The 22,070-nt window shown below is 32.3% G+C and overlaps 2 protein-coding genes and 1 long non-coding RNA gene across 6 annotated transcripts; 2 read left to right on the top strand and 1 right to left on the bottom strand.

Moving 5' to 3' along the window:
* The first annotated feature begins 14,678 nt into the window (after window positions 1–14,678).
* On the top strand, window positions 14,679–19,231 carry LOC109816058 (chlorophyllide a oxygenase, chloroplastic). Its single transcript, XM_020380923.3, has 9 exons — window positions 14,679–14,827; window positions 15,330–15,554; window positions 15,780–15,884; window positions 16,122–16,397; window positions 16,615–16,762; window positions 16,909–17,093; window positions 17,224–17,336; window positions 17,860–18,154; window positions 18,692–19,231. The coding sequence occupies exons 1-9, from the start codon at window positions 14,753–14,755 to the stop codon at window positions 18,854–18,856; spliced, it is 1,587 nt and encodes a 528-aa protein (XP_020236512.1). The 5' UTR covers window positions 14,679–14,752; the 3' UTR covers window positions 18,857–19,231.
* Window positions 16,044–21,469, bottom strand: LOC109816059 (zinc-ribbon domain protein). 4 transcript variants are annotated; one of them, XM_083064527.1, is made up of 3 exons: window positions 21,015–21,469; window positions 17,199–17,510; window positions 16,044–16,379 (listed from the first exon to the last, which is right to left on the bottom strand). In XM_083064527.1, the coding sequence occupies exon 1, from the start codon at window positions 21,386–21,388 to the stop codon at window positions 21,071–21,073; it is 318 nt and encodes a 105-aa protein (XP_082920653.1). In that variant the 5' UTR covers window positions 21,389–21,469; the 3' UTR covers window positions 16,044–16,379; window positions 17,199–17,510; window positions 21,015–21,070. The 4 variants fall into 4 exon arrangements, with proteins under 4 accessions (XP_082920653.1, XP_020236514.1, XP_029130754.1 ...); XM_020380925.3 differs by lacking the exon at window positions 17,199–17,510 and having other exon boundaries at window positions 21,015–21,468; XM_029274921.2 differs by lacking the exons at window positions 16,044–16,379; window positions 17,199–17,510 and adding an exon at window positions 17,727–18,196.
* LOC145952217 (uncharacterized) lies at window positions 21,256–21,796 on the top strand. Its single transcript, XR_014429894.1, has 2 exons — window positions 21,256–21,398; window positions 21,510–21,796. It is a non-coding gene; the product is annotated as an uncharacterized LOC145952217 (long non-coding RNA).
* Window positions 21,797–22,070: the final 274 nt, after the last annotated feature.

Raw genomic sequence — 22,070 nt, 5'->3', positions numbered from 1 at the left:
TGTATTCTAAAAAAAGTCTCTCTTGTTCGTGTAAGTATTTCTCTTCTTTCCGTGTGTGAAAATTCTCTTTTTTTTCTCTTCTTAAAAAAAACTTCAGTTTTAATCTTATTTAAAGACAATTTTCATGTGCAAGGAAACAGTTATTTCAGTTATATTCATAACAGAGATAATCTATTACCTGTGATGGTAATCTATTACCACGAGTTAGAATAACTGAACTAATTGTTTCAGCTCCTGTTTTAATCTATTACCTAACATGGTAATCGATTAACACGATGCCAAAATAACACAAAACTCACATTTGGAACAGAGGTAATCGATTACTTTAAAGAGGTAATCGATTAACACGATCCTTTTTCCTCTTGAAATCATCAGAATCAGTTTGGTAATCTATTACCACACATGGTAATCGATTATTCCAGTATCAATCAGTTTTTCAACATGAGTCAGGTAATCTATTACCAGTTCAGGTAATCTATTCCTTAACTCAGAAAATTTCTGATGTTTTCAAGTTTTCATTTAAAGTCTCAAACACTCAGTAAATTAATACTTCATGTTCTCAACAATGAATGAAATAAGAAAAATGAGTATTATGATATTTTCACCTTCATGTTAATTACTAATTTTTAACACATAACAAACAAACACATACAAGCCTAATCTTTTAAACAATCAATACATTATCCTTTTGACATAGGCTTAAAATAAAAAGCAACATGAGCAAAACATCAAAACTAAAACTTCTAGGGAACATCTTCCAGATGTAGATTCTTCAATCTTCAACAATCTCCCCCTTTTTGGTTTTGATGAGCCAAACTCTTCATGTTGACTTTCACGATCATCATGTTGTTTTGTTTCACTTGTTTGTTTGAAATTTGAACTTGAATTTGAACCTGCATATGTCTAGAACAAAAACTTCCATACAAAGCATTATGCAGTTCTATTTCCATTTCTTTCTTATACAATACATAAACAACCATATAAACATTTAATCAGTTTCTCATGAATTTCTCCCCCTGTTTGGCTTAACCAAACCAAAAAAAACAGAGTAAACAGAGAAATAACATGATACTTATGCAACAAAAACAACAAGCACTTAATAAGACTTTCATCATATAAGCATTAAAAATGTTCAGAAGCATACAAATACTACAACTATTACAAACTTTAAGTCTGAAATATAAATCAAAGTATTTATGCAGAACAAATTAAAATGCAGTGCCTAAAATGTAATGCATAACTAAAGTTCTTCAGGGTAGGGTATGTTCATCGCATCCAGTCGTTCAGATATAGATTCAAAACAAGCCTTCAGCTCTTGATAATCTCTTCTCTGAGTTTCTCTGATGTCATCTAGCTTTGCCAGAACAGATAGCTCAAAAGTAGAAAGAGGCTTGGGCTCTTCAGCACCTTCCTCTTCTTCAGTTTGAACTTCAGGTTGAGACGGCTCTGTAGTCTCAGCAGTAGGAACATCTTCCTTTGCTATCCAACCAGCATCTGTTTTCACTAGCTTCATCATTTTCAGAGCTCTATCCTTGATATCATGAACATCTCTGGTGACCTCTCTTGCTTCACCAGTTAAGGGAACTTTATAGAACACCAATACCTTGCTTATGAACACAGCATATGGACACTTGCAGTCCATTAACCTCCTTGTCTTTAGCATTATGTCTTCTACCACATATACCCAATCAACTTGAATGTTGTTCTTAAAAGCTGCGAGCAGTGCCATATCTTTTTCACTGATTTGTGCGTGATTGCTCCCCCTTGCTGCCAGAATCCAAACAATTACATAATGTAGGAGTCTATCTTCCACTCGTAGACCTCCAGCATTATATGTAATTTTCCTCTTTTCTTTTCTTTTGTATTCTTTATTAGCCTCCCAGGCTGAAACATCCCTCAGCATACTCATAAAAAACGTATCTTTACCTATTGAGAAATTTTTCATCTTTAATTCATTGAAGGTAGGTTTAATACCATTTTTGGTTAATCCACCAATCTTCAAAAATACATCAGCAGATAGAGTAACTTTTATTCCTTTAACTTCTGAAACCAAAGCACCATTTTCATCTCTTCCCAAATTTGAGTAAAAGACCCTAACAAGATCAGGGTAGTACAGTCCACTTAACCCAACAAATTTGCTAACTCCTTGACAAGATAACAGAGTAGGAAACGTAAAACCTTGCTCTATAAGCCAAGACGAGTAGAGTACCTTTGGAGCCACAATGTCTTTGCAAGCAAAAGACTCATTGAAAGTTTCCTCTTGAGACTTCCTTGTGAACCACGAATGAGAATATTCTTCTTCAGGTTCTGGACGAGAGGACTCTTGTTTTTTCTTTTTAGATGTACCTTGACCTTGAGTAGTAGGACGAGGGTAATCTCTGTTGGCTTTGTGCTTTACACGCTTTCCTTTGCCAAGACTTTCCATGAATGGGGCTTAGGGTTAGGTTTTGAAAGAGATTTTGAGATAGAAAAGGGAACCAGGGGTTTCGTTCGTTTTAGTTTGAAGCAAAAAATGGAGAGAGTTTTGAATTAATTTGAATTCGAAACAGATTTAAAGAGGGTTTTTGAGTACTTAATAAAAAACACAGGGGTTCGCGTCAGGTAATCGATTAACCCAGTTGGTAATCGATTATCTCGCAACTGAAACAGGGTAATTATGCAAGTGAGTGAGTGGTAATCGATTAACCCTCATGGTAATCGATTATCACAGTGGGTATGCATCAGAAATTGCATCAAAGTAGCAGAGGTAGTCGATTACTGAAAATTGATAATCGATTACTGCTGTTGATTTTTCAGCAATTTCTTCATTTCTTCCAATGGTAATCGATTAACCCGATAGGTAATCGATTATCACAGAGAAATATGTGCAGATACAGGGCATACTGTGTTTTGTGTGATTTCCTATTATGAGTGCACATACATCAAGTTTAAACCTATAAGTGCTTAGCAATTTCATGCATATTCACACAATCATACTTTAATTATGAGATTTAGGATAGATTGGACTCACTAATGATACCAAGATTGGTTCTTAGCTTGAAAAATCTTTCCTTTGGTAGAGGCTTTGTAAAGATGTCAGCAAGTTGATCTTCTGACATTATGAATTTGATGTCACAGTCTCCTTTCTCTACATGATCTCTGATAAAGTGATGTCTAACTTCAATGTGCTTAGTTCTTGAGTGTAGAATAGGATTCCTTGAAATGTTAATTGCACTTGTGTTGTCACACTTCAGTGGTATGTGATCAATCTTCAATCCAAAGTCTTGAAGTTGATGTTTAAACCAAATTGACTGAGCACAGCAGCTTCCAGCAGCTATATACTCAGCTTCAGCAGTTGAGAGTGCTACACAAGCTTGTTTCTTGCTCTGCCACGATATGAGACATTCTCCAAACGTGTGGCACGTTCCACTTGTACTTTTCCTATCCAATTTACAACCAGCAAAATCGGAGTCAGAGTAACCAGTTAAAGATGGAGAAGTACCTTTAGGATACCACAATCCGACATTGATTGTGCCTTTCAAATACTTCAGTATTTTCTTTACAGCCTTCAGATGTGATTCCTTTGGTTTTGATTGGAATCTAGCACATACACATACACTGTACATGATGTCAGGTCTGCTAGCTGTTAGATACAGAAGAGATCCAATGATCCCTCTATACATTGATTCTTCAACATCTTTTCCTGCAATATCACTATCTAGATAACAATTAGTAGACATAGGAGTATTTGATATCTTACAATTCTCCATATCAAATTTCTTTAACAGTTCTTTGCTATATTTAGTTTGATGTAGAAAAATTCCATTTTCCATTTGTTTGACTTGTAGTCCTAGGAAGAAGCTTAATTCTCCCATCATAGACATATCAAACTCCTTCTGCATATTGGAAACAAATTCTCCACAAAGAGATTGGTTAGTTGATCCAAATATTATATCATCAACATAAATCTGAATCAGCAGAATATCTTTTGATTTTCTCTTTATGAAAAGAGTTTTATCAACATTACCTCTTTGAAAGTCATGAGTTAGTAGAAACTTACTCAGCCTTTCATACCATTTCCTTGGAGCTTGTTTCAGTCCATACAAAGCTTTCTTGAGCTTGTAAACATGCTTAGGTAATTTGCAGTCAACAAAACCAGGTGGTTGAGCTACATAAACTTCTTCATCAATTAAACCATTTAAAAATGCACTTTTCACATCCATTTGATATAGTTTGAAATCAAACACACAAGCAAATGCAAGTAAAAGCCTAACAGCTTCTAATCTAGCAACTGGAGCATATGTTTCACCAAAGTCTATACCTTCCTGTTGATTGTATCCTTTGGCTACTAATCTAGCTTTATTTTTAACTATAACACCTTCTTCATTTAGTTTGTTTCTGAAAACCCATTTTGTACCAATGACATTCATATTCTTATTGAAAGGAACTAAAATCCAAACATCATTTCTTTTGAATTGATTCAGTTCATCATGCATGGCCATTATCTAGAATTCATCTTTTAATGCATGTTCCACACATAATGGTTCAATTTGAGAAACAAATGCCATATCATCACTTAGAAGATTAAAAGAGTGTCTAGTAGAAACTCCCTTATTTATATCTCCAAGAATGTTATCCAGAGATAGATCTTTGGGTTTCCTCCATTCTTTGGGTAGTGATGTGTCTTCAGATGGTGTTTTCTGCTGTAGTTCCAGTTTTTCTTCTTCTTGTGTAATACTGTCACCTATCTCATCTTCATCATTAAGAGATTTTCCTTTTTCAAGGATGTTAGTTTCATCAAAAGTAACATGTATAGATTCTTCAACAGATAAGGTACTTTTGTTAAAGACTCTATATGCTTTGCTAATTGCAGAATATCCAATAAAAACTCCTTCATCAGCCTTAGCATCAAATTTTCCAAGAGTGTCTTTTCCATTATTCAGAACAAAACACTTACAGCCAAACACTTTAAAATGTGAAATGTCAGGCTTTCTTCCTTTGTAAAGCTCATATGGTGTTTTCTTTAAAATAGGTCTAATCAAGATTCTATTTAGAACATAGCATGCAGTGCTTACTGCATCAGCCCAAAAGTATTTTGGTAAACCATTTTCATTTAACATGGCTCTTGCTAGCTCTATTAGAGATCTATTTTTCCTCTCTACAACTCCATTTTGTTGAGGAGTTCTAGGGACAGAAAAATTGTGATTAATACCATTTTCTTCACAAAAAGTTTGAAAAGATTCATTTTGAAATTCACCACCATGATCACTTCGCAAAGATTTAATTTTCAAGTCCTTTTCATTCTGAATTCTTTTTGAAATGATTCTAAAGGCTTTAAAAGCATTGTCTTTATGGGATATAAATGCAACCCATGTGAATCTGGAGTAGTCATCAATGAGAACTAAAGCATAAGTGTTTCCACCTAGACTTTTGGTTCTTGATGGTCCAAAGAGATCCATGTGCAAAAGTTCCAGCGGTCTAGAGGTTGACATAACTTTCTTTGATTTAAAAGAAGCTCTAGTCTGCTTTCCCTTTTGACATGCATCACAAAGTCCTTGTTTAGAGAACTTGATCTTTGGAAGACCACTAACAAGATCTTTAGATGCAAGTCTATTTAACTGATCTGCATTTATATGTGCAATGCGTCTATGCCATAACCATGTTACATTATCATGTGATGTGAGACAAGAATTGGATGATGAATGCTCTAAGTCTAAGATGTATATGTTATTGACTCTTTTTCCTATAAGCAAGACTTCATTTGATTCCTTATCACAAACCATACAGCATTGATTATTAAAAGAGATATTGTAATTTTTGTCACAAAGCTGGCTAATACTAAGCAGGTTATATTTGAGACCTTCTACATACAGGACATTTTCAATGAGAGTATTGGAATTGTTACCAACACTGCCTGAGCCTAGTATTCTGCCTTTGTTGTTATCTCCATATGTTACAGATCCTCCTTCTTTTTCCTGTAATGAGATAAATTTGCTTTTATCTCCTGTCATGTGTCTTGAGCAGCCGCTGTCTAAGTACCACATTGATTGCTTTGCTCTCAAGCACACCTGCAACACAAGTTATTCAATTTGATTTTGGTACCCAATGGATCTTGGGTCCTGGAGAATCAGTGAGTACATAATCGAATTTCTTAATCCATTTATATTTTCCACTAGGAATGCCAAATTTCCTTATCATGCATCTGTAGTAGTTATGACCAGATTTCATACAATAGTTACATGAGTGGGAATTAATGGATTTCATAACATTAACATTCTGTTTTTCTTTATCCTTTGCTTTTAATGCAGCATACAATGTTTCACAGTTCTCACATGGTGACTTTAGTTTAGAGATATCTGAAAGTAGTTTCCTGTTATCATTCTCTAAATCAGAAATTTTATCTCTCATGTGTGTCATTTTCTTTTTGTAAACATTATTTGATTTTTCTAATTTCTTTGCTTCAGCATACAGTTCAGCAAATGCATTTTGCAATTCATCATACGAGTCAATAGATGAGTCAGAATCATATACCTCATAATCTGAATTATGTTTGGTCATGAGACAGAGATTTGCTTCCTGATCCTCATCACTATCACTTGAAGTTGTTGAGGCATTCTCTTCCCATGCTATGTATGCTTTCTTTTTCTTTGATCTGAACTTTTGTTTCGTCTCCTCATTCTTTTTCAGGCTTGGACAGTCAGCTCTCATGTGTCCAGCTTTTCCACATTCAAAACATTTGAACTTTGGAGATGAGTTTTCATTCTTCTTGAAGGATTTCTTCTGACTGGAGAATCTCTTATTGTTGTTCTTCCTTCTCATGAATTTTCTGAAATTCTTCACCATTAGATTTAATTCTTCTTGTTCAGAACTTTCATTGCTGCTATCCTCTTCATCACTTGAGGATTCTTTTACCTTTAAGGCCAGACCTTTTGCCTTTTTATCTTTTTGTTCTTCATCAGCAATCCTTGACAGATCCATCTCATATTCTCTTAGCTTTCCAAATAACTCAGCACTTGTCATCTGAGCTAAGTTCTTTGACTCTGTAATTGCTGTGACAGTTGGTTGCCATCTTCTGTTTAGTGACTTCAGGATTTTGACATTTACTTCTTCTTCCACGAAGTCTTTCCCTAATCCTTTTAGGTGATTTATTATGTGAATGAACCTCTTTTGCATATCCATGACAGTTTCACCTTGATTCATTCTGAAGGTTTCATATTCCTGAATGAGTGTGTTCTTTCTAGCTCTTCTCACTTCTGGAGTTCCTTCATGTGTTACTTGGATTAAATCCCAAGCTTCCTTTGTTGTAGAACAAGCTGAAATTCTAAAAAATTCATCAGAATTTAGTGCAGAATGTATGATATTTAAAGATTTTGCATCATTCTCTGCTCTTCTAATTTCACTTTGATCCCAGCTATCATATGGTTTCTCAATTTCTTTTCCTCCCTCTATCTTAGTGGGTATTTTGTAATCTGTGATTACAGCCTGCCAAATATTTCTATGAACAGATTCCATGAAAATTTTCATTCTAACTTTCCAAAAGGGATAGTTATCTCCACAAAACAATGGGGGTCTGTTTATAGAAGCACCTTCAGCAAACGGTAATTGATTACCAGCCATCTAACCTTTCTAAAGATCTAGTCTTGAATGTTTTACAAGATACAGCTCTGGTACCAATTGTTGGTCCCTACGGTTAGAATCTAGAAGGGGGGGTTGAATAGATTCTATGTTAGTTTTCCTTTTCTTGTTTGCTTTCTAAATCTTTACCAAACAAATCTTGATTTAAAACAAACCTTTAAACATAAAAAGTAATTCAGAGTTATATATGCACAGCTTATCCAACAAGATTTGAATAACACAATTAATACAAGATATGTAAAGATTGAATTTATCAATTACCAAGAATCTTTAAAGTTCAGTTTCTGCAGATAATGTTTTTCTTCATACAACATTAATCAAGAAACTTATACAGAATGTAAAGAGTGTAAGAGTTAAGAAAATCATGCACCAAGATATATACTGGTTCAGCCATCCAAAGGCCTACATCCAGTTTCAGATTTAGATACACCTCTAAATCCAGTCAAATCCACTATTGATATTCTTTACATGCACCCTGCACAAGCAATATCCAATCAATGAATTTAACAAGCAAATCTTGACACCTACAAGATTAACAAACCATTTCTTGACTCCACAAGAAACATATAACCCAAGAATATTGATCCCACAATATCCTACTTGAGAAAAACCTATCTCAAGATTTCTCTTTACACAACTCTTCCAGAGATTCTCTAATCTCAAGAGTTAAAACCATTCAAACAATAAAAGATCAGAAACGAGTACACCTGTTCGTGTAGATATGATCTTCAACAACGTAAACCAGTTTAGAATGAATTTTCTATATGAACTTCATCTTCTTGAATTGATCTTGCACACTTCTTTTTCCAAAAGTTGATTTTCAGCAGATATGTTCTTTCTTTCTTTTTCAGAAAATCTTTTTCTCTTTTGCAGTAATGTGTATTCTAAAAAAAAGTCTCTCTTGTTCGTGTAAGTATTTCTCTTCTTTCCGTGTGTGAAAATTCTCTTTTTTTTCTCTTCTTAAAAAAAACTTCAGTTTTAATCTTATTTAAAGACAATTTTCATGTGCAAGGAAACAGTTATTTCAGTTATATTCATAACAGAGATAATCTATTACCTGTGATGGTAATCTATTACCACGAGTTTGAATAACTGAACTAATTGTTTCAGCTCCTGTTTTAATCTATTACCTAACATGGTAATCGATTAACACGATGCCAAAATAACACAAAACTCACATTTGGAACAGATGTAATCGATTACTTTAAAGAGGTAATCGATTAACACGATCCTTTTTCCTCTTGAAATCATCAGAATCAGTTTGGTAATCTATTACCACACATGGTAATCGATTATTCCAGTATCAATCAGTTTTTCAACATGAGTCAGGTAATCTATTACCAGTTCAGGTAATCTATTCCTTAACTCAGAAAATTTCTGATGTTTTCAAGTTTTCATTTAAAGTCTCAAACACTCAGTAAATTAATACTTCATGTTCTCAACAATGAATGAAATAAGAAAAATGAGTATTATGATATTTTCACCTTCATGTTAATTACTAATTTTTAACACATAACAAACAAACACATACAAGCCTAATCTTTTAAACAATCAATACATTATCCTTTTGACATAGGCTTAAAATAAAAAGCAACATGAGCAAAACATCAAAACTAAAACTTCTAGGGAACATCTTCCAGATGTAGATTCTTCAATCTTCAACAGAGAGTATTTGGAAGACCCCGCGCCGGGTGTGAAGACTTACGCGACGGGCGCGAAACCCTAATCTGATCTCCCCAAGCTCGTATATGAAGCCATTTTCGAGGGTTTCTCCCTCATTCACACATTAGGCGCGTTTTAGGAGCTGTGGAAGGGATTCCCGGAGCTTGGAGCCGTTCGTGTGTGGGTCTTTCCTTCGGTTCTTCATTTCTCCCTTCATCTCTATTTTGTATTTACCCTCATTGTTGAGTGGTTCTACCCATTTTTGTGGGGTTAGATGTAGCCAACGAATTCTAGTGTAATCCTTATGTTTTCAATGATATATATATATATATATATATATATATATATATGTTGTTCATTCATTGTTGTGTTGTTTCTATTCTTAATGCTTGCTTTGGATTGATCCTCCTTTGCATGATATGGGTTCCATTGGGTGTTGGAAAATAACCATTGAAACTAGCTCTGAAACAAATGCCTAGTGGGAGATGTATCTAGGAATGGAGCTTAGCCCATTAGTAGTCTTAAACCCTAGCCCGTAATGCGGGTGTAGATATTGGGTACTCAAGGGATTGATATTCAATGTCCGCATCTAGGCTCTTGCTCTAAGGGATTAGGTTTGAGTAAACTTATGGGTTGACTGAGCAATGTATGTAACAATAGATTAAGGATTCATTAGTGTAACGTTTGGTGAAGTCTGACCCCCACAACCTCACAAAACCATTATACCATTTCTACCCTTGTCCACTCACAAACAAATATTTTTATAGCTTTCATTCTAATAGTCATAACCTTGAATTCACATGACAAACTATGAAATTAGAATTATTCTTTAGTCACGAATAGTCAATAAATGCTTATGTTACCTTCTAATCCCTGTGGATACGATAATTTTACTACTTGAACGGCCGATATACTTGCCGTGTTTGAGACCGCTGATATAATTAAACTGATTTACAATTATAACAAAAGTGTTTCAACGGAATTCTCAACAAGTTTTTGAGCTCGGCCTTAACTCCTCGACCTACGGTCTTCGAAGCTCGGGGGGCTAGTGTACTATCCGTACCGCTAAGCCGAGCTCAAACTCAGCATCATAGCGCAGGACGACCTCGGACACGCGCTGGGAGACCTCGGCCAAGACGAGGTCCGCTATCTAATTAGGTCATAACTGATCTCAGACCCAAGGCCCAACGAAACCCTAATCCACACAAAGGTACGTGCATTACTTATACGAGACTGATACTCCCACAAACACTAACTTTGGCATCAGAGTCTCTTTTGCAGGTACCACCCCATCTTGGAGCAACCAACATACAAGCGAAGGAGGCTCACCGATCTTACCCAGCGGACCATCTCTACATCGGATTCCCGGTAAGAACAATATATATATATATATATATATATATATATATATATATATATATATATATATATATAATTAATGCTATATACTGAAAATATTATTTTATTTAAACATTTATAAAAATATTACATTAGTTATAATATTTGTATTTGATCTCATGTACTTATATATACAGCGACATATTCACGTTGAAAATTGTGGTACAAATGCTCCCACTAATATTTTGGTGTTTAATTATTATTATATACACATATTGTAATTATTTTTTTTCAATTATTATGCTAAAACTTAAGTATAACGAAAAAATTGTTAAAAACTAAGTGTCATTACCTACGTGTTTTAATTTTGTAAAAAATGTCAACATTAATTTTTAATTGTTTTAGTATATATTTTATTAATTGTTATTAGCCTAGTAATTGGATGAGGAATGATTGATGTAATTAAAAGCATGGGACCTAGGTTCAATTCTAAATAAGATTATTTTTATAATCTTTTCTATCTTTACAAAAAAATAAATATTAAGTTAAATTAGTAAAGAATTTTCAAGAGTGACTAAAGACTAAAGCTAGTAAAGATCAAGTTTTAGGTCTACTAACTAAATTATTTACTATTAGATCTTGTAAACCAAAAGAGGCCACATATAATGGTAAGAAAGGCTCAACCTATATAGATCTTTTATTTTAAATATATAAATTTTTCTCAAATTTTATTTTAGGTCTTTATGATTATTAGGCCGACCTTAAAAATGTTAAAATTTTGATGTGAGAGATAAATGGTTATTTAGTTGCTTATGTAGAGAGATGTATTTTTAAAAGTGTTAAGAATGAAAAGAAATATTCAATATTTTTAAAATATAAAATTGGAATAATTATGATGCATATTTATATTTTAAAATAAATGTGAAGTTACATGTTTAATGTTACAAGTTTATGAATGAGTTATGTTTTCACTTCTTAAAATTTTTGGATTTGTCATTGTATATATATTATTTTTATTTTGATAACTTTGAAAATATTTTGTAAAAATCATAATTAAAAATTATTTTAAACATATAATTAATTTTGACAAAATTCATAATAATTATTAAAATAATAATTGAATATGTAAAACAATAAATAAATTGTTCAAGTGTAATGTATTTGTTGAGGAGGAAATTGTTTGTTTTAATACAAAAGGAGGAGTAATGTAATATTTACAACTTTGAGATGTTAGTATATATAAAAGATGTTTTGGTTATAACATTATGGGTTACATAAGTTTTTAGTCCCTTAATATTTAAGAATTCTATTAGTCCTTCTTAAAAAAATTTGTCAATTTTTAGTCTTCCATTAATTTTCTGTTACATAAATTAGTCCTTGAAATTTACTCTTGTTTGCCAAGTAATGATGTATCTTAATAAATTATGACTGATTCAACTATTAATATTTTGCAGGACTGTTTATTAAATGTCAAATCATATGACAAGTGTAATTTTAATATTCAATCATGGTTATATGAATGAAGATTTATTTTAATAACGTCTTTTATTTTCAAAAAAATCATGTCTAACCATGAGTAGATAGAAAAATTATGAGTCAAATGATTTGATATCTAGTAGATAATCATGTGAACATCAATAGTTGAGTCAGTCATGATTTATTAGCATACATTATCAATTAATATAAAAAACTTAACTATAAGAACTAATTTATGTGATAAAAAATTAATGGAAGACTTCAAATTGACAAAAACATTTGAGAGACATTAAAAATCGAATTCTTAAAAAGTTGGAGGATTGAAAATTTATTTAACCTTAACTTTTTTTTAACATAAGTTAACAAAATTTTAATAAAATTTTTAAAAAATATGTTTTATGTCATATATTAGAATATGTCGTAGAAGAAAATAATGTAATTTACTTTTTATTTTTTGACGGATAAAAAAACAAAACAAAAAAACCAATCTCATTTTTAAAGAGTAAATAATTAAATTGGTCTTTGAATTTGAGAGATGTTGCAACATTGTCATATTAGTGTGTGAAACTAAAAAATTGTTAAATACATATTTAAAAGTTAAACCAAAATAAAAAAAAATGTATTATTAAAATAATAATATTGATATATATTTTTAACCAAAATGATATTAAGAACTTAGAGCATGTTTGAGTAATATTACTATTTTCGGTTTCAAATTCTTTTTAGGAAGAAAAATATTTACAAAATAAGTTGTATGTTTGGAATAATAACCTAAATTTTCAATTTTTTTAAAATATAAATTATTTTTAAGAAGCTGAAAGTTTAAAGTTTATGATTTTTTATAACAATTTTTTATTTCTTTCTTTATCTGATTTACTACATAAAAACTAATTGTTTTGTTATATATATATATATATATATATATATATATATATATATATATATATATATATATATAAGAGAAGAGTTTAAATGATACTGATGTAACTTTTATTAAGTATTACATCGTTCAATAACTTTATATTAAATGCAAATTTTATAAATTCAACCGTTAGATTGAAAGTTCATATCACTTTTTATATTTATATCAAATTTTGTTAAAATTGAACAATAACTTGAAGGTAATTAAAATGTTCATATTTTATTATATTTTGAAATTTATATATTATGTCAATTTTGTTTTATAAGAATGAAGTATCAAATCATCTTGGATTAATATAAAATTTTGTATATAAAATATAAAAGTAAAGAACTTTCAATTTAACAGTTAGATTTATAAAATTCACATATAATATAAAATTATTGAACAGTATAATACTAAGTAAAAGTTACATCGGTGTTATTTAAACCCTCCTGGTATATAAAATAAGCATCTTAAAATCTTTCATCAACAAAATCCATATTTATTTTTTTATTGTAATTGATTATAACCATCATCAAACATTGAAATAATATAAATCCCAAGCGTGTGATTCAGCAAGAGGGGTTGATCCACGCTTAAGCAAGGTCAGGGGTTCGAATCCTGCCTTGTATATGCAGCCGCGTTAAATCTTGGGGTCAGCTATCTAGGAGTGGGCAAAATGAACTGAACTGAATTGAACTTATAAAAACTATACTGAACTTAATATTAGTTCAGACGAACTGAACTATTTTTTTGTGTCATTGAACTGAATTTAACTATATTATAAAAACTTGAACTGAACTGCAATTTAAATTGCACTGAACTATTATGATATTTTGAATTGAACAATTTTGACTCATTGATCTATCAAAATAGGACACGTTTGCCAACTTTACTTTATTTTCCATTTTATTTAAATTTTTCAAAGAAAAAAAATATAAAATTAAGTCAAACAAACTCAGTGATTTTAAGCGTAAAAATAAGTAATCCAACATAGCTCAATTAATCCGTTAGGTTCGATAAAATTGATACAATTTTTTTATCACTTTTTTTTTAAAGTTTTGGTTATTAGACTATCGAGTTAATCCATTTATAATTCAGTTCAGTTTTATAGTTCAGTATAGTTAACTTTTCAACAGTTCAGTTCAGTTCAGTTTTTTTTAAACAGTTCAGTTCAGTTTTTTTACAAAGAGCTCAGTTTTTTATAGTACAGTTCAGTTCATCACCAGTTCAGTTCAGTTCAGTTTAGTTTTTTTTGCTACCCCTACAGCTATCACACCGTTTGAGGTGCCTCCAACGTAGCGAGAAGATTAATTACTACTATCAACGGTGGATACTCCAGGGACGAAAAAAAAAATTAAAATAATATAATTTTAAAAAAATATCTGCATCAACCACACCCATAGATGAAGGACTTTTACACAAAAATCTGAAGCCGCAATTAATGCCCACACACCCTTTTTTCAAAAAATCAAAATTCCCACCAACGGACAAAAGACACAGCGCCGAGAGGATAGACAACATATCTTCCACTCCGACGTGGCACACGCGCCAGATACTCTCACAGCCCTTAACCAACCATGTGGAGGAAACACGGGCCACGTGTCAACCCAACGACTCCACGTGGCGCTCTGAGGAAGGACAACCGAGATCGCGCGCAACACCAACCTCTTATCAACAAAATCCTCGCAATAAATCCTCCTCGTCAATGTTCTCTCACGTTTCTCCTCTCTTCACACTCACTGTCACCTCTTCAAAGCCATGCATGCCATTGCCACTGCCTCAGCTCTCTCTCTTCCCATTTTCCTTAGAGCTTCCAAACTCGACACCAAAAGGGTAACCTTTTTTTGTTCTGCATGCTTCACTTTTTTTTTTTAAATTAATTGTAAAATTAAATTTTATTTGTGTTATTTAATGTCATGAAGTTAGTTGCTATTGCTAATTGGTGTTTGTTACTTAGTTTAACTGCTTGAACTTAAAAGGGCATTTACATATACTAGCATGGTGGGAAATTTGTTGATTCTAGTGCACTTTAGATTATTTTTTGTCCATGCAATTGAGTTCAAAATGAAAATTGGACACGTGGATTTAGTTTTTATCTCAATTGTGGCATGCGGTACAATGCTTGGTCTATGACTTAAATTTAAAATTTTTCTTGCAGGTTTTATTAGTTAGTAGTTTCCTACGTCTGTCGCTTGTTAAACCTTTGTGTATGAGTGGTTAATAATATATAGAAAGTTTCTCCTTTGTTGGAGCTACATTTTCGGGTAATTACAATGCTAAAGGAGTGAGGTTTGTTCTCTGTAGCTCACATTTTTTTGGGCATGTTAAATTTCAGGATTTGAAAGGTAGATTTAGAGTGTTTGCTGTATTTGGCGAAGTAGAGAAGAAAAATGCATGGGGTGCGCTGTTTGATGTAGAGGATCCGAGATCTAAGATTCCACAGAATAAAGGGAAGTTTTTGGATGTATATCAAGCCCTTGAAGTGGCCAGATATGATATTCAATACTTAGATTGGCGAGCTCGGCAAGATGTGCTTACAATCATGCTCCTCCATGAAAAGGTTTCAACTGATTCTAGTAACTGTTATTTTGATGCTGGAATGCATTATGGTGTTTGTTGATGTTTAGTTTAGCCCTTGTGAATTTTCCTGATTTATACAAACTTGGTCAATGGATCAGATTAGAGTCTCACAACAATATAGTTTTTGTTTTACTACCCCCTTTTACTCATTGAGCTATGCATCTAATCATGTGTTGATTTATACCTCCAAAAATTATGGGTGTAGGTGGTTGAAGTTCTTAATCCTCTAGCTCGCGAATATAAATCTATTGGCACCCTGAAGAAGGAGCTAGCTGAGTTGCAGGATGAATTGGCCCAAGCACACAGACAGGTATAGAATTTTAGCAGTGGTATTAATTGATCTATGCTGCGTTTGGATACTTGTCAATTGATCTGAGATACATGTCAAATTATAAAATGATTGAAGAAGCAAATACTAGCTACTTCTGTTTTGATGTGAATCTACTGTCGTCACAAGAGAAACCAAACATGCATATAACTTGGAAGAAACTTGTCAATATGTTATTAATCTGTCACTATATTTATGTAACTTAATGAATAACCACAGGTTCACATATCTGAAGCAAGGGTTACTACTGCTTTAGATAAACTTGCTTACATGGAAGAGTTGGTGAGCGATAGGCTGTTGCAAGACAGAAGCACTGCTGAAGTTGCTCAAACATCCTCTTCTCCCAGTACTTCTGCGAAATATTTAGATACAGAAAAGAAAAGGCAGCCACGGAAAAGCTTGAACGTATCAGGCCCGGTTCAGTCATACCATCCCCTCTTGAAGAATTTCTGGTACCCTGTTGCTTTCTCTAGTGACCTAAAGGATGATACCATGGTAAGTCAATACGAGTCTTTCTCTAAAAAAGTATCTATCATATACTTAAGAGTGTGTTTGAGAAAGCTAAGTTAAATTATTTCAATAATCAATTATATGTATTATTGATTATTGTTATATAATCAAAATGAATTTTTATTTGAATTAGCTTGTTGAAAAGATGGACATACTCTAAGCTAAGAATGAATTCTGATGTGTTACTCCTTTTCTATCTCAGATTCCAATAGAATGTTTCGAGGAACCTTGGGTCATCTTCAGAGGGAAAGATGGGAAGCCTGGATGTGTCCAGAATACATGTGCACACAGAGCCTGTCCTCTGCACCTTGGTTCAGTAAACGAGGGTCGTATCCAATGCCCTTACCATGGTTAGTAGTTGCCGAAACAAATGATTATGTCGTAGCAATGGGTTTTATGCACTTTTGGTACTTGTGTAATTACACATGACACAACCTACATATTTTTGTACACTAAAATTGAAAGACTCTAAAATTACCAAATGGTTGGATATCAGGCTGGGAATATACCACAGATGGAAAATGTGAGAAAATGCCATCTACTCGACTGCTAAATGTGAAAATAAAGTCAGTTCCATGTTTTGAAAAAGAGGGGATGATCTGGATTTGGCCTGGCAATGACGCACCAACAGCCACACTTCCATCTTTACTACCTCCTTCTGGATTTGAAATCCATGCCGAGGTATGTTATGAATATAATCTGTTCCATTAGGTATTGTGTTCGATGCAAGATAAAAGAATTATAATTATATGAGTGATTGAAAGATAAAGAAACCTGTGTTCTTACTCGGTGGCTCTTTCACTTGTGACAGATTGTGATGGAACTTCCAATTGAACATGGTTTACTTTTGGACAATCTTTTGGATCTTGCACATGCCCCTTTTACTCACACTTCAACATTCGCAAAGGGATGGAGTGTTCCCAGGTTTGTTTGGTTTATTCCCTTAAAACTGAAAGCAATTGTCATTAAGCGGTAACTTGTGGCAAGGGTATCAAAATGCCTTTTGGGATGTTGCAGTTCAGCTGTTTTGAATTGACTGAAAACTTCTTCCCCCTTCCTCCAATCTCACTTGAAATTTTTTTGCTTCTAGAATACACTCTTCAGACAAGGCAAAAAGTAATACTCAATATAGAGTTGGAATTTTGTCACACGGAGGATTCAATAAGTTAAATTCATTCATGTTCTTGAAAATAGTTAATGTTTTAACAATGCACTCTTAGAAGCCTTTTTATATTGACCATTTTATGGTAAAGGCATTCAGGAGTGATATTTTTCTGGGGTTGATGGTTCAAATATAATAAAGTAGTCAGTGCATGATGTGCATCAGAGTTTCATATTTGAATTGTGCATGAATGGAGTAGTTCAGCAACTTTGTTACAAGTCTTAGCTTTATGAAATAATAAGTTTCTAGCTCACTTAGTCTCTTTTCATGAATTTGAACTTGCAGCTTGGTGAAATTCTTGACACCTTCATCTGGCCTGCAAGGATACTGGGATCCTTATCCTATCGATATGGAGTTTCGACCGCCGTGCATGGTGCTATCAACCATTGGAATTTCAAAGCCTGGGAAATTGGAGGGACAAAATACCCGTGAATGTTCAACACACCTGCACCAGCTTCATGTCTGCCTACCATCTTCAAAACAAAAGACAAGATTGCTATACCGAATGTCACTGGATTTCGCTCCTCTGCTTAAGCATATACCTTTAATGCAATATCTGTGGAAGCATTTCGCAGAACAGGTAGGGTGTTTTCCGAATCATGAATTCATAATTAACTGTGAACTATGGAGGAAGAACAGAAGTAAAAAATTAAATTATGCCTCAAAAGGCATACTAGTTTTGTTGTAGATATCCTCATAGATTTCGGGTATTTTAACATGCAGAGAGGATAAATAAACACTAATAGGAACTAGGAAGTCTTGAAAACCTAAGACATAATTCAGACTATAATTCAATATGGTTTAAATTTTTAGTTTTGATTTATACTAAATTTCTATTCTTCAGTGAAATAAAAGACAAAAATTAACTTTAAGTGATTATGTTCTCTTTATGTTCACTGTCAGTTCTCTCCTCCAAATTACACTATTTTCATTCACAATATTTAAACTTGAGACTTTGCTTAAGATAATCAAGTTGAATTCATAATTTAATTCGAGAAATTAATAACAAGGACATGAAAAATTTGATGTATGTTTTGTACTCAAATAAATGAGATCTCTGTATAATTGTCTTCTCCAACTTGTGTTAATTGATGTGTTTAATGTTGTCCTACATAAGGTTTTAAATGAGGATCTACGGCTAGTGGTGGGGCAGCAAGAACGAATGAACAATGGTGCAAACGTATGGAATTTGCCTGTATCATATGACAAGCTTGGGGTGAGATACAGACTTTGGAGAGATGCATTGGAGCGAGGAGATAAGCAACTACCCTTCACTTCATAGATTCGAGTACACAGTAAAAGATGCTGTTTTTTTTCTTTCCTTTTTGTCAGTCAGTGATGCTTCTTAAATCCAATAAGGAATTTTTCTTTTTCAACTCAAGGCTTCATCATTACAAGACCATCCGGGAACTGTTGTATTCATCAGAGGCTGTGTTCCTTTCCCAAAAATACTAGAGTCTTGACACCTTCACCCTTTTTTCATTATTATTTTTTTTAATAATTTTTGTACAGTGTCAAATCATTTTTTTCCCCTTGTGATGTCTGCACCGCTCACCTGGTGCCTTAACCTCACCCTTAAACAAAGGGGCATGTGTATTGTATGACACAACATTCAGGGCAATGTTAATTCAGAATTCCTGATTGGTTTGGGTTACAACTTACTACAACTTGAATACTTTTATATTCTTTTTTCCCTTAATTGCTTTTATTGCGAATGCTAGGTTTTAAAAATTGGTGTGCACCAGCAACTTCAAAGATTTTAGAATTTCTGAAACTGCAACTTGCGATCACGTTGGTTGCATTTGTCTTCAATTTTTGACAACATCAAGGCTTGCAATAAAAGCACGACAGTTATTTAAGACCTGGCTTGTATATATGCCCACCATAGATTGCAATAAGAATGGGATGTTAGGTTTACAATGTTAGTTTGGAGTTCCCAATTCAACATAATATAATTGGGACTTGTCATCTTATTTTTTCTATATAATTATTTTATATTGGAGAGAAAATAGAGTTTATGTAAATTATCTTAGTAGTTTCCAATACTCATTGTTTATTGACTAAAAGCATTCTAAAATAATTATATTTTAATAAAAAGTAATTTAAAGAGTTTAATAAATGATAAATATTTTTTTCAAATATTCTCATAGAAGTAGTAATAGGTATCATCACACCCATAAATGTCTGACTACAAGTATATTATCTATACACGTTATAAAAAAAAGATATATGTTTTAGTAACAAATTTTCCCCCCCATCTTTTATTAAGATTTTACTCTTAAATTTTTACTACACGCTATGGGTGGGTACGAATCAGCATCAATAAAAATATAAAAAAATTCAAATAACTGATGATTCCAAACCCAAAAAAAAATTGAATTAGCTCATGTCAAATTGAAAAATGCAAATTGCATAAGTTCGTATTAGATTTCGGATTTAAATGTTGAAAATCTAATTTAATCTGATCTAACTAAATATTTATTATGTAGATCTAAATATATTTTAAGTTTTAATAATCGATTTTTTTAGTTTTTATAATTTTAATAAATATTTTAATTTTTATACTCAAATTTTGTTAAATAATTTACTAAATAATGATATATAAAATTTATCTACTATTTTTATGTTAATATAATATAATTATCTATGTCATTTTTAGATTTTTAGATATATTATTGAGAGATTAAAGTAAAATTTTTAAAAATTATAAAGACTAAAAATTATTATTTTAAATTTAAAAGACTAAAAATAATTTTAAATTTGAAAATTTAAAAATATATTTAAATCTATTATATATTACTATTTGCTTATATTTAACAAAACTTTAGAATTAATCAGTTAAAAAAAAGTAGATTTAGAATTTAAACCAAAAAACTAGTCAAACTTTACATTCATTCTTAATATTATAAGACTTCAATCATCTTCATATAAAAATTTTCAAAAATAAATATAGAAAGACGCATGAAGTCTCTTCTCTGCTAGTAAATATAAGGTTTAATTATATCTTTATTTCCTATAATTTTATCATTTAATTTTTATTATTAAAATATTATATTTTAATTTTTAAACATGTTAATTTTAATTAAGTTTTTACTTTTAATTCATGTAATAATAGAAAGTAAAAATAAAAAATTGATATATAAAAAATTAAAATAAAACATTATATATATATATATTAAAATGAAACGTTTTAAATGCAAAAACGCAAATTTTAAAAAAATTATAGACACAAATAATTAATTAAACCTAACTATAAATATTTTGATTAGAAAGAAATAAACGATTGTTTTTTATTCAACGAATAAAGTGAGCCAAACTTTACAGTGATTTCACACGTATTTAAGTCATGTTGCACTCAATTCAAGTACAAGCTCTGAAATTATTTTTCAATTTCACAACAAAAAAAAAAAAGCATGATCATTATAAGTTATAAGACATACTTGATTAAGCCGGAAGAGTTCTACACCGCACTCTCAATTTCATTTGTGATATGTCTTCAGAGTTCGGAGCCGCAGAAAGGGCAGAATCGGAAATCGGCGTCCACGGCGCGGTCGCAGAAGCGGCAGCGCAAGGCGTCGTAAAGCGGCGGCGCTGTGGAATCGGCGGCGGCGGGCGGAAAGAAGTTCCTACAATTGGCGCAATACAAGAGAGGATCCTTGGCCGGCCAGCGCCAGACGGGAACGAAGAAGAGCTTGAGAACCTTATCGTAGTTCACGAGATCCGCGCGCCTACCGCAGTACGTGCAGCCGCCCACACCGGATTTCACCACCTGCCGCACCTCGTTCTGTAACCCTCCCACAAAGAAAAAGAACATCTCTTAAACGGTATATCTCTAACCTGTAACCTCTCTCTCAACCTTCTTCTGCGTTTTCTTTTGTCTAATATAATAAAGTCGGTTAAAAATTCGCTTTCTTCTCTTTTCCGAATCTCTGGAGCTTTCTTGCGATTTCTTCAGATTTGGGCTTCCGTTATATGGGCTTCGCAAAGTTCCATCAATGTAAGTTAATATTCACACCCCCTATTTTACTATTTAAACCCTCCCCTCTTTTAAAAATGTTTGTATAATTTTCATCATATATGAAAGGGCCTCTAAAGTCATGCGGGTACTTCTGATCTAGCTTTGGAAAAATAACTTTGATAATGTCTTCAATCAAGTCAGATTCAGTCCTATACAAAGATTATACAGAAGAATAAAATTACTTAGAGTAACTTAGCAAATAAACATTACTCCCTCTATTCCATAGTTTCATCTTAAATTATTTTATACTAATAAAAAAAGTTAATAAATAAATTCGAAAATTGTCATCTTAAATTATTTTTTACTAATAAAAAAAGTTAATAAATAAACTCTAAAATTTTTATGACAGAGATTTTATGTCGAGAGAGTTTTAAATATGATTAAAAAAAATTTAATAAATTTTTTATATTAAAGTCAACATCCGTTATAGAATATGTTGAAAAAGATTAACTTTTTAACGAGTGAATAACACTCAAAA

This window comes from Cajanus cajan, chromosome 9 (assembly GCF_000230855.2).
Source record: "Cajanus cajan strain Asha chromosome 9, NIPB_CcT2T_4, whole genome shotgun sequence".
NCBI lineage: Eukaryota > Viridiplantae > Streptophyta > Magnoliopsida > Fabales > Fabaceae > Cajanus > Cajanus cajan.
This window is presented reverse-complemented; position numbering and strand designations above follow the sequence as displayed.

Coding starts and splice junctions, on each gene's coding strand:
- LOC109816059 (XM_083064527.1), bottom strand. CDS start 21,388: ATGTTCTTTTTCTTTGTGGGAGGGTTACAGAACGAGGTGCGGCAGGTG.
- LOC109816058 (XM_020380923.3), top strand. CDS start 14,753: ATGCATGCCATTGCCACTGCCTCAGCTCTCTCTCTTCCCATTTTCCTT. Junction 17,094..17,223: donor GATTTGAAATCCATGCCGAG/GTATGTTATGAA, acceptor CACTTGTGACAG/ATTGTGATGGAACTTCCAAT. Junction 17,337..17,859: donor AAGGGATGGAGTGTTCCCAG/GTTTGTTTGGTT, acceptor TTGAACTTGCAG/CTTGGTGAAATTCTTGACAC.